The following is a 16,142-nucleotide window of genomic DNA, read 5'->3' on the forward strand; positions in this document are numbered from 1 at the left end:
TTCTACAAGTGAAGGCTGATGCCAGCGTTGACATTCAGCACTCTTCTACTAACAACAAGTAAATTTTTAAGTATTGGTAAACTGTGGAATCCATTATTAGTATTTAATTACATGTTCCACAGGATCTTTTTCCTCATTCAGTGTAGGTTGCTAACCATGAGTTAGGGCTGTGTGGTGAAGACTGTTCATACTTGTTGAAAGAATGGGATCAGTGAGTGAAACTGATGATGAAAGTGTTCTTATGGCTTAAGGAGATGAGTGCCGCTTGGGGACTTGTGTTCTGCCCTGTAACTGAATTTCTGGGTTAGGCAAATCATTTAAACCACAGCTGTCAAAATTGGCTGCTAATGATTTCTGCTTCATCTCCTGGGTATTTGAGCTGAAATTTACAAGTTTGATTTGGAAAATGTAAGCACTTCTAGCTGGAAAGGAAGCCAGTGGGAACTTTGGTTCAGAAGTTGTAATGTAATATAGTCTCACAGTTTGTCAAATTGGGCATGTAAAAATTAGTGTATGCATCTGACTGAGGCACTGTGCATCAGTTTCCACCAGCAAAATAAAGTCAATACCATCAGCTCATAGTAAGGTTGTAAAATAAAATTTAATTGTGTAGTTCAGAAAATGTTGCACCAAGCAGCACAAGACAGTCTCAGACAGAAAGTAATGATGTGGTTTTATAACAGGTTTTACTTAAGAGTAGTATAAAGCAAGCAGAAGTCCACATTGTGAAGCTTCATAAGAAAAAAATGCTTAACATTAAATATTCAGTGAGAGATATTTATTCTGGGCACGGAATAAGGAAAAATAATATCTGATCCTATAGTTAAATACCATGCTAAAACTAATGAGAGTGCTGAATTATAATAATGATTTATAAAAGCATCGTTCAGCCATTTCTGAACTTTGGGTGCTTAAATTCTGTCCTGTTAATGTCTGAAGTTGTGATTTTGGGGGTATAATGTGTATGTCTTACCTACCTATGTACATTTTCTAAATAAATTTTGGGTTCTTTTATTCAGTGCCATCTTTATTTTGACGGTAGCCTTTTGCTGCTGTGAAGACATTGCTGGACTTGCAAACTGTGAATGGATTTGCCCTATTCTTACTGTAGAGTCAAATTTTTTAGATGCAGTAGAAAATACTGCTTTTCTAGGCCTTAGGAAAGATAATCCTCTTAGTTTATCAAATTATTTTCAGCTTCTTATTTCTGTAATTAAGATTTGAATATCCTAATAAAGGACTTCTAATGATAATTCTTAAAATTTTTCCAGTGAAACTGATCTCACAGTTAACCTAGAATGCATTGAAAACCAGATCATTTCCACCTCACACAAATTTTGCATGGAAAGCTGCTTCTTTTGTTTTGTTGTTTGGTTGGTTTTTAAACAGAACTGGTGTTTGGTAATGGGGTGGAAGGGAATGGAATAGAAAAGGACAGGCTGATTTATGTAACCATTACACAGCAAATGCTGCCAAAATAATTTTAAAAATTCATTGTTTGATACATACCTTAGCCTGTTTCTATGGCTGATACATAAATATCAGCATATGTCATAATTTACATGCTTCGTAGATCCCTTGGTGGAAGAAAGTTTTGTTAGGGACAGTTTCTGGTTTCACAGTCTGTTGGGGAAAAAAACCAACCAACCAACCAAAAAAAGAAATCCCCAAACCAAACAAAAAACCCATCCAGCTGAAGTAATTTCTTTGCTGACATTAAGAAGAAAAGACCTTTTGGATTTCTCTTCTCCCATCTCCCTGTTATCTCCTTCCCTTCCATCATCAGCAAGGCGATGAGCTTATTGAGTTATCTTTCCAGGGACAAATGGAGCATCATCTTCCATATTTATTATGTTGGGCATTTTTTAATAGCTTTCAATTAAGAGAAGCTTCAGGCTTCTGCAGTTGCTTGCTCTGGCATGGGTTCTTGCTCTGGCATGGGTTCTTCATTTTTGGAATCTCATCATGGTATGCTCTTCGTTTCTGAAAAATTCTGGATTTCTGGAGTGCTTTTTAACCTAATTTTAATGTTTTCAGTAGACATAATCACTAGATGAAGAACAGTCTTGTCATAAGACATGAGCAAGAGATACCACCCTTCCATTCCTCAAAGAATTTCAGAGAGGTTGAAGAACATAGAAGAACCATGTACTACTGCAACTTATCTGATACGTGTTTTGTCCAAAAGAGCTCTGTTTCCAGCAAAACAGTATTGGACAATAAATAAAGTTATTTGTCCAACAGAAAAACAAACCTCTGCTCTACTTCAGGGAGAAAAATATGTAGGGATAAATCCTTAAACCTTCAAGAGAGAAGTTATTTATTAGGAAGTAGAATCTTAACACTAATTATGTTCACTATTAAGACTTAGAATTTAGGTGCCCTTTTGAAGCAGCCTAAACAAGGAGGGCTGTTTGAATATGATACTGAACATCATCTCAAGGAAAATCTAGCTTGCTCCTTGAAAAGCTGAAATCAATAATTTGTCATATTGCTTAGTTTAAGGCGCTCTCCATCATACGTGGGACTTCATTCTGTAGATTTATAATAAACTCTTAGCAGTTAATTCTTCTACTTCAGCAACATGAAAAACATATATTTTCTACTGTCTGCATTCCTCGAAGCATCTAATTTAATTTGCAACAAAAGCATAGGGCCTGGATTTGAAATCAATTGTTCTGTAAAGATCTATTTCAATTATTGCAAAAATTTTGTAATCCTTCACTACAGAATACAAAGTTATGCTCTTTTTTTTTTTTTAGATACCATTTATCAAGTCTGTGTAAGATGGTGTAGTTTACCTTTTATATAAAGATACATATGTGTGCACAAAAAGGGTCAGGAATGCTTTATATAAAGATGATGATGTGTTCTGTGCAAATAAAAATCCAAACATCTTGCTTTGAGTCAAAGGCAAGCTGCATTGATGCACTCATTTGAGTGAAAAATTACTCATTCTTAATTGTCCTTTTTAGCTAAGTATTGATGAGCATGCCCTTTGTAAAGGTGCTGTAAGCAATAAGACTTTAACAGCTAATAATTTTCTCAACTTTTCTGCAGTTAGTCATTTCAGATACATTGCCCACGAGGTACCTTGATAACCACTGAACTCTTAAATTCTGTAGTGTCATTCGAAGCACAGATAGCACAAAGTTTTGCGGTTTTTTTTGTTGGTGTCTTTTTGTTTGTTTTTCCCCTGAGTATGTCCAGGATTAGAGATCGGATATGATTTAATATCCAAAATAGATGTAGTTTTTCTGAAGTACTGAACCAAACTCCTATCATAATACAGTAGTTGAGTCGTTCTTAACTTTCAGAGCCATTAAAATTTTTGGCAAGTTGTATATTTATCTGTTCTAGTAGTAACAGACTCGTCGTCTCTCAGAGTTATTTAATGTGGAAAAGATACTGAATAGATTTCCCTTCTTCCTCTCTGTCTTCACCAACCAAGTATGGGGAATCTCTTCCTATTTTCAAAGGAAACAAGTCTTTATGCCTTCAAACTGGCAGGGACCACTGAATATCTGCTTTAGTGTGCAAATGGGTCGATTTGCCTGAGACAGATGAAGTACAAAGCTGTTAAGAATATTTATATGACCACATTACCATTGTGTTAACTTCATGGAAGTTACTCTTTCCTACTGTTAATTTTCTTGGTATTTTATTTCACTCATAAACATTGTGGTGGTGAGAACTATTTGTGTGATCACTTACAGCATTCTAATTCAATCATTCTGTTTAGTCCCCCTCATGGTGAAGCAAAGCCTGGTTCAAGCACTCTTCCACCTGTGAAATCAAAGACAAGCTTCATTGAAGCAGACAAATACTTCCTACCATTTGAATTGGCATGCCAGTCGAAGTGCCCCAGGATTGTCAGTACATCTCTCGATTGTTTACAGGTCTGTATGAAGATGCGCTTTAACGGTCAACTATAAAATTCTGTTGGTTTGGAGGGGAAGTACAGTTGTATGTAACAAATAATGTCATTGTTTTTCTATTATTTTACTTTATCGCACACACAACCAAATTGAATTTATTTCTCACAAAAAGTGAATGTATGTCTTATTTATTATGCAGTGCATTTATGCGTTTATTTCCGTATGTGTGTATTACCACAGTTACATGTTTGGATCAGTTCTATTATGTTAGTCTACAACTACCTATTTACATGTGTATACGTGTTGAACTAACACAGCAGGTATAGCTTTATCAAATTCATTTTATGCTGTTTATAATTGCAGTAAAATATTTTCTACTTGAGATGTCTAGCCTCTCAAAACTCATAGGCTCCTGTAATGTTTTCAAAACAAATTCTACAGCATCGAATTTAGCCATTCGCTTCTCCTGAGGACGCCTTGCTACTCTGTTTATGTTTTAAGTAGGTGTGCCATGGAGATTTAGAAGTACCCTCATGGCCGAAGTGTTTGGAAGAAGATTTTGTTAATTTTGTAATAAATTCTGTTTCAAAGTATTGAAGACCTAGAGAGAGAAAGGGATAATAGAACACTTAAACCAGAAGACTAGCTAGTAGCTTAAATAGAAAGCGTTTGCAGCTGGTTTATCCGGTATTAAAAGCATTTGTGTGTTGACTACATATGAAGACTTGTGTGATGTGAGTTAGTTTTTAGAATTCTGTTTGGTTTAAAACACTGTTAACTGATGAACAAACTTAAGCTTGCTGACAAACTTTGTATTGCAGTTGCTGAGTGAAAATTGAATAAATCTGGAGGACATTTTAAAAAAAATCCTTGATGTTTTATCAGCCTTGGAGTAAAATGTACTAGTTTAATTATTCTATGCAAATTAGAGCTATCAAGTGAATTTCTTTGTTATAAAAAAAAGCCGACTTATTTTTTAAGCTCTTATTTATGTGGGTTTTTTTCTCCCCTCCAGAAACTTATAGCTTATGGACACTTGACGGGGAATGCTCCAGACAGTACAGCTCCAGGCAAAAAATTAATTGATAGAATTATTGAGACAATATGTGGCTGTTTTCAAGGCCCTCAAACAGACGAAGGGGTTCAGCTACAAATAATAAAGGTAATGTGATTAATACTTCCAGTATTTATAGCGGCGACAGCAGGAAGACATTCATAGCCTCAGACTTCAAAAGCAGAAGTGTTTAATTTGTAAATGTAATGGTGATTTTAAAATATTTTCTTGATCCTGTTTGTTTGAGATGGAAACTCTATCTTATGCTCCTTTCCCTATTGTTTCCCATTGCATTTTGGGTGGATGCATGGTTGTGACCTGAAGTCTTGTGCACAGACCACTGGGTGAAGTGTCATTCACAGCAGATCAGTGGAGCTCTCTAATTGTGAGGAATTACTATGAAATAATCCTGCACTCCCAGTGGGGAAGATGGTAATTAAGCAGCAGATTTTTAAATTCATTTTGGAATTATTTTATGCATTGAAATTAGTCCTGGCAGTCAGGCATTACCATGGTAGCTTTGTGCTGCTGTGTCATAGACTTTTGCTTGAAGGAGGTCTGGGGTTTCTTTCCATAGCTTATATAAGCATTGCACGTGGAGTTTGTACAAATAAGTGTTTCTGGGGAACCTTAGCCATTTTCTGACTGCAGCCATTAATTATGGGTATTTATTAGTGGAAATTATTATGCCAACTAATAGAAGTTAGCCACCTAGTGGAAATACCATACCCTACTCCTTTAACAGTAGTCTTCCAGTACTTGTGATGATGAGCAGTAGTGAATACAATTAAAGTTAGTTACGAGGAATGGAGTGTTTGTTATCTCGTATTCTTGTGTCTGTGTGTATGAGGTCTTGACATGTCTCGCAGATTGTGCTTACTTGTTTTACTGCAAAGAAGGTATTTTGTTCTCCTACTCCTTTTCATTGCTCAAATCTTCCTTTTTCTTGACAGTCCACTTCTCCAGCAGATAGTTGTTACAAATGTTGGTTTATGCTGCCTAGATTTGTTGTGTTGTTTTGCCCAAGCATTTAAGATGTTTTTCATCTTGCAAAGGGAAGGTTTTTTTGTTGATTTAAACTTTCAGTGGCTGAAACTGTTGTATCTCCTCTTGGAGATAAAAGGTCCTTGGTCCTTGGTAAAGATATTAAAAAGTTAATGTCCCACCTGAAAGAGAGTGTCTGTGAGCTGAAATGCCTTCTGTCCAAGAAAATAGTTGAGAAAGTAAATTCTTCAACAATTGTAAAATGCATTAAGTGTGTAAATTCATTTAGTGCCTTCAGTTTTTGACTGTTTAGATTTAGCTAATAGACATGTTAGAATGTCTGGAAAAGTGGAGAGTTGTGTTTTGGCTTTGACTCCATGTTTGTCCAGTACATTGGACACTATAAAAAGCATCAAAATTAGAAATAATCTTAGCAAAGAACAGAATTTTTTACTTCCCTTGGGGGAATAATGAAAATGCCAAGTCAGTCGTATTCTGTAAGGCTTCATAACTCTTCAGTTCTGGTCTGAGTGTGGACCCCGCTTCTCCAGTATGATTTGAAGGATGGATCATGTGTTTTTTCAGACTCTTCTGTGATTAGTATGTTCTCTGAAGAATTTTAATTCCATCAGGGAGATAGAAGACAGGAGACCTGGGTCTCCCATTTTCTGTGCTGACACTCCGAGGCTGTTATTCAGAATATGAGCAGTGCATCACCGACACCACAATAAAATCTGAGAATCTTGGTCACTCAGACGCCTTCCTCCCTGGAGGGTTATCTTGGTTCTGCATGCTGAATGGACAGCCTTTCATAGCGTGCTGCCCTCGGTCTAAGATCTGGGAGACGGCGTTGGGTAAGAGTTTGCACATGGTGACATTTGCTACTTATTAGATGGCTTTCCGGTGGTGGAGTCATCTTAAGCAGGTTCCCCACAACTGGAGTGGCTTAGGTGTTCTGAAAATACCTTTCTCCTGACTTTCGAGGAAATAATCTTGCTGAGACTGAGGAGTGTAATTTCTCTCTTTTTAGGTATCTAAGCTTAGAGGTGTGTCTGGTGGTAGTTCTGACAGTTGATGGCCAGTTTTACTTCTCCGCCCCTATTTCTGCTTGCATGTTCTCATCTCTGTAATCCCTTTGTTCTACCTCTGTAGACTCTGTGATGAACCAGACTGGGAAATTGGCCTTTTCCTTGCTTCTTCTTGTAGTTTAGTTTGATTTGGTCTAATTTTGATGGGAAGCCATGTAAATTCTTGTTCAATTGTTACGGAGGGGATTGCTAGGGCAGGAAAAAAGCAAGTGATTAGGCTACTGCTGCCATTGAAAATTGTTTATTCAAATTATGTTTGAAATAGCCTCCCTTGATTGAACATTTTTGCCATCAGGCTTGCTCTGCTAGGGCTCTGATGGCATTTGTAGTGTGTATGTGTGAAAACTGCCTTTTTGTTCCTGAAGAACTACAATTGTGACAAAAATAATATTATTTTCTTTATAAAGAAATATATAAATAATAAATCTATAAATATAAATGTAAAATCTAAATAATAAATAAATCTATAAAGAAAGAATAGGGATGAGGAAGAAGGATGGGACATGGGATCAACTTTTAATCCTCATTTGTGTTTTCTTTCCTTGGTCTGCTATGTAGTAAGTATTTGTTATTATCTAGGTACTTTTACAGCTTAACTTGCTCATGTTTGGCAAAGAAAAAATTTTGTGTGTGCTTGATAGCTGTAGTTTGAAAATTTGAATGTTGTTTTAGTGACCGCTTTCGAGTCTTCCATGTGCAATAGAGTGTTCACAAGGTCAACTCCTCTACGTGTCTTTTTACAGCTAGTCACACTGTACAACCCATGTCCGTTTGCCTCACAAATCGGGATACTTCCTGTACTGTTACAATCCACTCATTTTACATAATAGGAAATTAACTAAATAGTCAAACATGCTTCAGGCTGCTATGGGTGTCATACAAAGATATGATAATCTGTAACTCAAGAAATGATCCTGAAGATTTTTTTTCTCCTTTCCCAAATCCATCTGATGGTTGTTTATAAAAATGAATAAGCTTGCTTTATAGTAACTAGGTAGAAGCACAGAACAATAAGGTTCTTTCTCAAATACAGAGCAATAGGTGTAAGGGACTGGAAGGAAGGCGTAAGGAAAAAATCTCACAGTCAGGATGACAGAAGTTTCAGGACAAGGAAAGCTTGATGACTCTTGGTATTTTTGCAGGCTTTGTGACAAAGAAAGCTTTTGCAGAAGTACCTGAACTATGATGAAGTAGTGCTAACAATGGTTTTACAAAGGTTTTCTTCTGTGCCTAAAGAACAGCAAAGGGGAGGAGTACAGTAAAGTAGGGGTTTTTTTTAATCATCTCCCTTTAGCTCACACTGAAGATATTGGATGAGCTAAGTGTGACCAGAAGGAGCGAGAACTCAGTTGCAAAAAGCCTTGAGCAGCAAATCTTTACCATGATAGAAAAGAGCAACCTAATGCTCGTGACTCCATAGTCAGTAGAGCCACTGCAGTAGCTTGCTGTTCTGACCTCTGCAGAGAGGCATTTTTCTGTCCAGACTTTTCTCGCAGATGTTGTCCTACCTCAGCCTTTGTCCTGGAATGCATTTAATACTCTGAATCAACTATTGAGATTTTGTGTAATCCTGCTTAACCGGGACTTTTCCTGAGGTGGTTTTCTTCTACTAATCTGTCTCTCTTCTCTTCCTCCTTGCATTGCACCCAGTAGCTGTTCGGCCACAGAGTAACATTGGGGTGTAATCTGATGAAAACTGGTAAAGTGAGAAAGGGAAGGATTAGTTTCCTAACGTCTGAGTTGACAAGGGTTTCAGAGGAGCAGGACTGCCACTCCTGATTGTAACCTGTGGTTTCTCAGAGTTAACTGTCACACCAGTTGTGGTAATGATGTACTCTTTTATGATACAGAATGAGGTGATGTTGTTCAGGGCATGCTGTCAAATTGAGCCCTGAATGGAAGCTGTCAGGAGGGAAGGATGTTGTCAGAAAGCAATTGTAAAATACTTCCTGTCTCATGTTCATTCTCATATTTCTGCTAGATTGTGATAGTAGAGGACAAGAAATGTCATTGAGACATGGAGTAAGCATGACTAATAGCCTGAGGATGGCTCTAAATGGGAAGGCATATGAAAGATATTAGCAAAATATCAAAGTTAAAAGTGCTTATCAGTTTACAAACATGTCTAGTAGTCATTAGGGCTTGTTGTCTCTAGTGCTTGAGAAGGAAAGAAACCTAAAGAAGTGTGTGGGTGGGTGGTGATGTGGGAGTGGGGGGGGGTGGGGGGAGGGGTGGTGTGTAAGTGAACATTTCTTCGTCTGCACACCCCCTTCTCAAGTAGTGTGAAAAGAACCAAGCTCTACCAGTCATAATAAGCATACTGAAAAAATTTATGAAATTCAGGCTGTCAAGCCAATTAAAACAAAAGAGCATGTAATCCATCTGTAGCCTTGTCACCTTGTTTTACTAGCAGGCATTGTCTCCTATTATAGCTAAAGGAGGCCTACAAGGAAGCTGGAGGGGGACTTTTTACAAGGGCATGTAGTGATAGGACAAGGGGTAATGGCTTTAAAATAAAGAGGGTAGATTTAGATTAGATATAAGGAAGAAATTTTTTACGATGAGGGTTGTGAGGCACTGGAACAGGTTGCCCAGAGAGGCTGTGAAGGCCCCATCCCTGGAAGTGTTCAAGGCCAGGCTGGATGGGGCTTTGGGCAACCTGGTTTAGTAATAGAAGGTGTCCATGATCATGGCAGGGGGTTGGAACTTGATGATGTTTAAGGTCCCTTCCAACCCAAACCCATTCAATGATTCTGTGATTATTAAAATTTGGGGAGAAAAACCCATAAGACTTTACTGAACTGAGATGGATGTTAAAATTGGACTTTCAGATATAAAATTTTTAATCACCCAAATTTTAAGAAAGTGACACAAAGGAGTAACTTTATGAATGACATAGCTAGAGGAAAAGAAATGAAGACTTGATCCCCCTGCACCTTTTTCTTAGTGTCCTAAATGCTAGGCAGCAGGAGACCTTATCTTCCAAGTGAGAAATTGTAGGTGGTTCTTAAACAGATGCATTGTAAGTGTGTGTGTGTGTGTCAGTGTTATCTTTTTTTCGAATTCAGTGAAAGAAATCTTTACTAAATCTAAATGCTTGGTGTATTTGGCCCAAACAGTAGTGCTTTGGAAAAAAATAGCTGTCTGTTTATGCCTGGGCTCCACTTGTTTGGCTTGTTTTCAGGAGTTACTGCTTTTATTTTTTTTAAACTAGCATAGACAAAGTTCTTCAAGGTTAATTCTGTGACAGAAGGCACTTGGCCCTGTTGAACGTCAAGCTTGTCAAGGTCCCTCTGGATGGCATCCCATCCCTCAGCCATGTCAACCGCACCACTCAGCTTGGTGTCATCTGCAAATTTGCTGATGGTGCACTTGATCCCACTGTCCATCTCGATGAGGAAGACATTAAACAGCACTGGCCCCAATACGGACCCCTGAGGGGACACCACTTGTCACTGATCTCCATCCAGATCAGGCACTGGGTTTTGTTACGGCTTTTATATGTCCTCTTCCCTGAATGATGTTTCTATTAAGAGAAGCAGGGTATTGATAAATTCTGTGGAGGTATTGAATCATTGCATAGAGAGGGGAAGAATTAAGGATGGTGGTATGAATTTCAACTTAGCACTTCTTGGTTTTTAGAAGGCCGATGACATGTTAACTGAATTTTGGGAGGATAAAAAGAACAGTACCAGTTCTCGGAGACTTAAGTTCTTTTAGCAAAGCCATTGTCTACAGTTTGCCTACCTCTGTGATTTCTTCAGTTGGTTGGGTGTTTTTTGAATATTTTTTGTTGTTGTTAAAATAGACTTCTAGTGGGCATTTAGGCAGTACTACTTTGTAGCGTGAGATGCTGTTTAGTGGTCATGCAGATGAGAATGTATACTCTCCAGTAAGAAATGTAAGTACAGTTATCCATATATGTACCTCCCTATGTCCACTGATGAGAGAACTGAGGCACCATGGGTAGAATAAGAAGGGTGCTTAAGGGGACTGCTTATCGAGGACTAGCATTCAGGTCTCTTCAGCAGCAGCTCAGTGAGGTGGGTCTATGATTTTCTTTTTCCTGTTAAGCTGTACAGTGATTTGAGTGAGTAATGGACATTATTTGTCCACTTGTTGATGCCTTGTGTGGACAGAGGTGCTGACAATGTGTCAGTAAGAGAAATGAGGCATGGTTTGATGAGTAAATTACACAACACTTAACATTTTTTTTTAACTGTGATAAACTTTTCAGTGCTTCCAGTTCTTTCTTATTTGCCATAAATGTCCTGTTAAATCATTAACTCTGTTAAAGTCTTTCATGCATAAAATTCCCTGATTTCTTCTAGTGGAGTACAATGATCAGTATAAACAGGTTTGTTCTATTGTGGACCAAACTCTTCCCTTTTCCTTCCACACTTCAACACGCACCTCTGACAATGTCTTCACACCCTGTGAAGACACAGCTTTCATCTGCCTCAATTTCTGCTCTTTAATCCAGCCTGCCTCTACTTCACATAAAGATAATGTGTTCCTTCCTTCTGTGTTACCTGATCTTTAAGAGGCTTATTTGCATGGTTTGGGGTTTGTTTGTTTGTTTGTTTTGTTTTTTACAAAAAAAAAAAAAGAGAAGCAAATACTAATGGAAAGAAAGAAGTGAATTTCTGCAGAGAGGGCACCACAGTGTTCTAGCATCTAACCAAAGAGAGTGTTTAGGGTAATTGTCCCACTTATAACTACCTAATCTCATACTCAGTCTTTGTTATTTACATTTATTTGTAAAACAACTTTTGCACCCTTTGGATTGCTTTCCAGATTTAATAGGTAGTCTGTTGTTCATGTTTCCTGTCTAGAAAATTCTAGGATGACTTTTATTAACTACTGTCTGATAACTCTGTTGGTTACTTCTTGCTGTTATATGCTATGAAACATGTATTTCCTAGATAGATTGATTAAAAATCTCAATTTAATGTAACTGGTATGTATGATGTTCCGAATGGCTACAAGAGTACATGGGAAAACTTAATTAAACTGCAGTTCAAGATATGAACTTAGTTGTATTTTAAAAGTAATCCAATTTTGATATTTATTCATTTGCAAACTATTTGATTGACAAGAAAAGTTTTGACTGGGAAAAAACTTTATGTATAGATATATATATATATGTATGTGTATGTCTGTTTATTTAGGCTTTGCTCACTGCAGTAACATCTCAACACATAGAAATCCACGAAGGAACAGTGCTGCAGGCTGTAAGAACATGTTACAATATCTATCTAGCAAGCAAAAATCTCATAAATCAAACCACAGCCAAGGCCACTCTAACACAAATGCTGAATGTCATTTTTGCACGTATGGAAAATCAAGCAGTGAGTATCTTGGTATCTTTATATATAAACTAGCTCTTAAAAGCAAACTAGCTTGAGATATTTGTTTTGTCATTACTATTAAAGCTTTTTGGCTTTCCTAACTTATGTACTTTTGGGGAAAAAAGAAATCTAGTATCTTACATTGTTCTTTTTGTGTCCTTCTGAAATAGGTGTGAAATGTGTTTTTGGGGGATGGTGGTGGTGTATAGGGTCTAAACTTCCCTAATGGGTGTATTCAGCTTCATTTTCTGTCAAGAGATGTCACGCTACCTGCATAAGAGTGCATATGGAGTACATTAGTGTTAGTGAAATACTCCAGTGTTTTTGTGATGATAAACACCAAAGTTGTCATCCATGATTAAAACAAAAAGACCCAAACAAAAAAACCCCCAAACCCACTTTTCAGTCATGTAATCATTTACATTTTTTAACATTTTATTGTGTAGAAGTCACAGATACTTGTATGTCACTAAAATTGCTGTTGTGAGTTTTCAGCAGGGACCCCAGCATATGCCCTGTGCATGATAATAAACATCAGTAAGACAAACTAATTGTCTTAATTTCTATTTTAAAAAACAACAAAAAACCCTCCCACCCCAAATCCACACAAACAAAAAGAAGCCCAGATTTGAGAACTGGTTGAATTCCTAGCTACTTCTAGAAGTAATTCTGTTGTATTATTACAAACTCTAAGTTTTCTCTAAGAATATGTAGTACTTTGTACTTACTTTCCTCTCAGACCAACTGCATATTGGTACATGGTACCATCACAGTCAAAGATTTATGAGACATCACATTTATGATGTCATGGCAAAAGCTGTGCAGTACCTGAGTGCTTTGAGAAATCTATGAGATTACTGTCCTTTTAAGCAATTTAATATAGAAGAGGATGATGATGATGGTTGTTTTTAGTATTATTATTATTATTCTACAATGGAAGTCTTCATTTTTGCCAGACTATAAGTCTAGTCTTTCTGGAAGTTGATAAGCAGTTCTGCTTGTTTTTGCACACTCAGAGAAGTTATTTTAATATGAGAGCTAACAAATGCTAGAAGGAATTCTCTGAGCTGTAATTTGAAAGGTAGTATCTACCTAGGGATCTATACCACCCCAAAAGATGCAGCATAGAAAGCTTTTAAGTGGAAGAGTAAAGGGCTAAGATCATAGCAGCCAAAATAACAGTGTAAAAAGTTACAAAACTTTTGATAAGCACTAAGCTCTGCAGGGACAGAATGCCAGCCCTTAGAGCATCTCCTCAAGGGACACCCTGCTTTGGTTTGACTTTAATGGCTGTTGTCTTAATCCATTCGTCAAGTTACAGAAATTCTTCCCTTTCCGGGGATTCTAGATCAAGGAACCATGAAACCAAAATGGTCTTTGTCTTACAGTTTTACATATGATGACTTCTTCCTGAGGATCTGTCTTCCGTAGTGTTTTGGAAATGGTGCTTTTTTCCATTTTAACTGCCATTTTTGGGTGTTTTTTTACGTGGATGTTTAGTCAGTTTCCTGATTATTTTTTTTTTTCTGTCTTTCATTTAATACCACATGCTTGTAGGATAACAGAAGACTCCTAAATTCTCCCATGTATTTCTCTTTGTGAGAGCTTTCAAAAAAAAAAGAAAAAAAATCTGCCTTGATGTTTCTCCATGCAGTCCTTGTATGTTGTCACATATATTGGCTGAACTTCCTTATAGGGCAGGCAGACAACTCTTGGTCCTAGAATATGTGTAGTTTAGTCGTCTCTCTCCCGCAGTGAAGGTATGAAGTGGGATGTGCATAGTTGGGAAGCAGCCCTTTGGCAAAGGTTTATCCTGTGATATTAACATTATTTATAATAATACAAATTATGCATTTTCTTAGACTGTTACAGCTTATGAAGGCACTGTGTAAGCAGAGACAATAGGGGTTTCATGTTTATAAAATAATGTATACAATACGTATACAGCTCATTGTTTTGTTTTGATAGTGAAATTCTTGTGTGATTGCAATGTTTTTGTAGCTTCAGGAAGCCAAACAGATGGAAAAGGAAAGACACAGACAGCAACACCATCTACAGCAGTCTCCAGTAAGCCATCATGAGCCTGAGTCACCTCAGTTGAGGCATATTCCAACACAGACTGATCAGCTGTCCAAAGAACACGAGAGAGAGCTTGACCACGGCACAAATGATGTGGACAAGAACCTTCAAGAAGATATAGAGGCAGAAAATGGATCTGATCTTTCTAGTGCTGAAAATGAACAGACAGAAGCTGACCAAGCCACAGCAGCAGAAAGTAATCAGTGTGTATTTCTGTTTCATGGAGGGAGGGCAAAGGTCTGTAAAAAGAAAGGCTTGAGGATTGTCTTCTTTTTCCCTCTCCAAAATGTGGAATTGGGCATATATTTTCAAATAGTTGACTAATGCAAAATGCCTGTTGTCCTTGTTACCACTGTTAAACTTTATCAGGAGAATCCTTTAGTCCTACGCTCTGTTGTAGTCACTGTAGCAAAGATTCATCTTTGCACCTATGTAATGTTATGAAAGTTTTTGATGTCTCAAAACCAATAAGTTTTCAGTGTTTAATGTACATGAAAATGCAAAATTGATGTCTTTTGTTAGCACAGCCCTGTGGATTAATTACCGTTTACAGGTTAAACGCTGGAATGCATATGTTCTGCAAATACTGTTTTCAGAGCATCCAAACACAGCTTTTTTAACGTATACTCTCCTATTAATAGATTTGTAATTGAATGTTTCAATATTCAAGTAAAATAACTCCTTAATTTCTGAGTTTCTCATTAATATTTATTTGGGTTTGTTTTTCTTTTTAAAGGTCTTTCTAAAGCTGATGGAGGAACATATGATGGTGAAAATGAGTGTGAAGAGAAGGCGCAAGAAATTGTAGAAAGTATTGTGCAGGAAATGGTGAACATAGTAGTTGGAGGTATTACGTTAATATCTGTCTAGTCAATAGCAACTGCAGTCTGAATCTTGACATTAAGAATTATTTTAACACTTGAATATTTAACTAAAATATGTCATTATTTAAATAACACTTACATGCTAAAGAAAACAGTTTCAGTTGTCTGACCTTAGCTGCGCATTATTTAACAGTAAAATGGACAAGATTTCATATGTTAATTTACCCTCTTTATATTGGAGACTAATATTCTTTTTAAAATACAAATTCTTGTTCCTTTATTTTTTTCTGTTTTGTTTCCACATAAACTCTTCACAAATGGGCCTGGCTCTGTAGTAGCAGTGTAGCACTAAATTTTTCAGTTTGTTGGAAAGTGTATATCAAATCAGTGACTTCCCTCTCCTCCTCCCCTTCTCCAATACTTCTTGGAAATTTGGTAGAATAGTGAACCTGGCAATATAAAGTTTTAAGTCATTTTTTAATTGTAATTTTCATTAGTAGGACTTCAGAGTATTTGGAATCTTCTTTTAGTTATATAATGCCATGTAAATTTTGCCTTAAGCTCCTCCCTATGATACATTGCTTATGATTGTTTTAGTATTTAAATGTTAGATTTAAAAGCTCTTTTTAATTTGCGTTCTTATGTAACATTTGTTTTTAATTTTTACATCTTTTCTGATAGATGTGGAGGGGACTGCTGAAAGTGCAGGTGGTGATGGCACAATTATTACATTAGAGGATGGCAGTGACAGTGAAAACATTCAGGCAAACGGAATTCCAGGGACTCCAATTTCTGTTGCTTATACACCATCTTTACCTGATGACAGATTATCTGTCTCTTCCAACGATACTCAGGTACAGGTAGTTATAAATTAGGAAATACTG

General features: G+C 37.0%; 1 protein-coding gene across 2 annotated transcripts in view; it reads left to right on the forward strand.

Moving 5' to 3' along the window:
- ARFGEF1 (ADP ribosylation factor guanine nucleotide exchange factor 1) overlaps positions 1–16,142 on the forward strand; it is a 97,118-nt gene that overhangs the window by 33,549 nt on the left and 47,427 nt on the right. For both annotated transcript variants that reach the window (XR_008575752.1, XM_054815650.1), the window contains exons 3-8: positions 3,743–3,899; positions 4,894–5,040; positions 12,176–12,355; positions 14,357–14,630; positions 15,171–15,281; positions 15,940–16,112. Coding sequence is in view for 1 of the 2 variants with exons in the window: in XM_054815650.1 (XP_054671625.1) it covers positions 3,743–3,899; positions 4,894–5,040; positions 12,176–12,355; positions 14,357–14,630; positions 15,171–15,281; positions 15,940–16,112 (1,042 nt within the window). In the remaining variant the exon portion in view is untranslated. The remainder of the gene's footprint in view (positions 1–3,742; positions 3,900–4,893; positions 5,041–12,175; positions 12,356–14,356; positions 14,631–15,170; positions 15,282–15,939; positions 16,113–16,142) is intronic.

Source organism: Grus americana, chromosome 2 (genome assembly GCF_028858705.1).
Source record: "Grus americana isolate bGruAme1 chromosome 2, bGruAme1.mat, whole genome shotgun sequence".
Lineage (NCBI taxonomy): Eukaryota > Metazoa > Chordata > Aves > Gruiformes > Gruidae > Grus > Grus americana.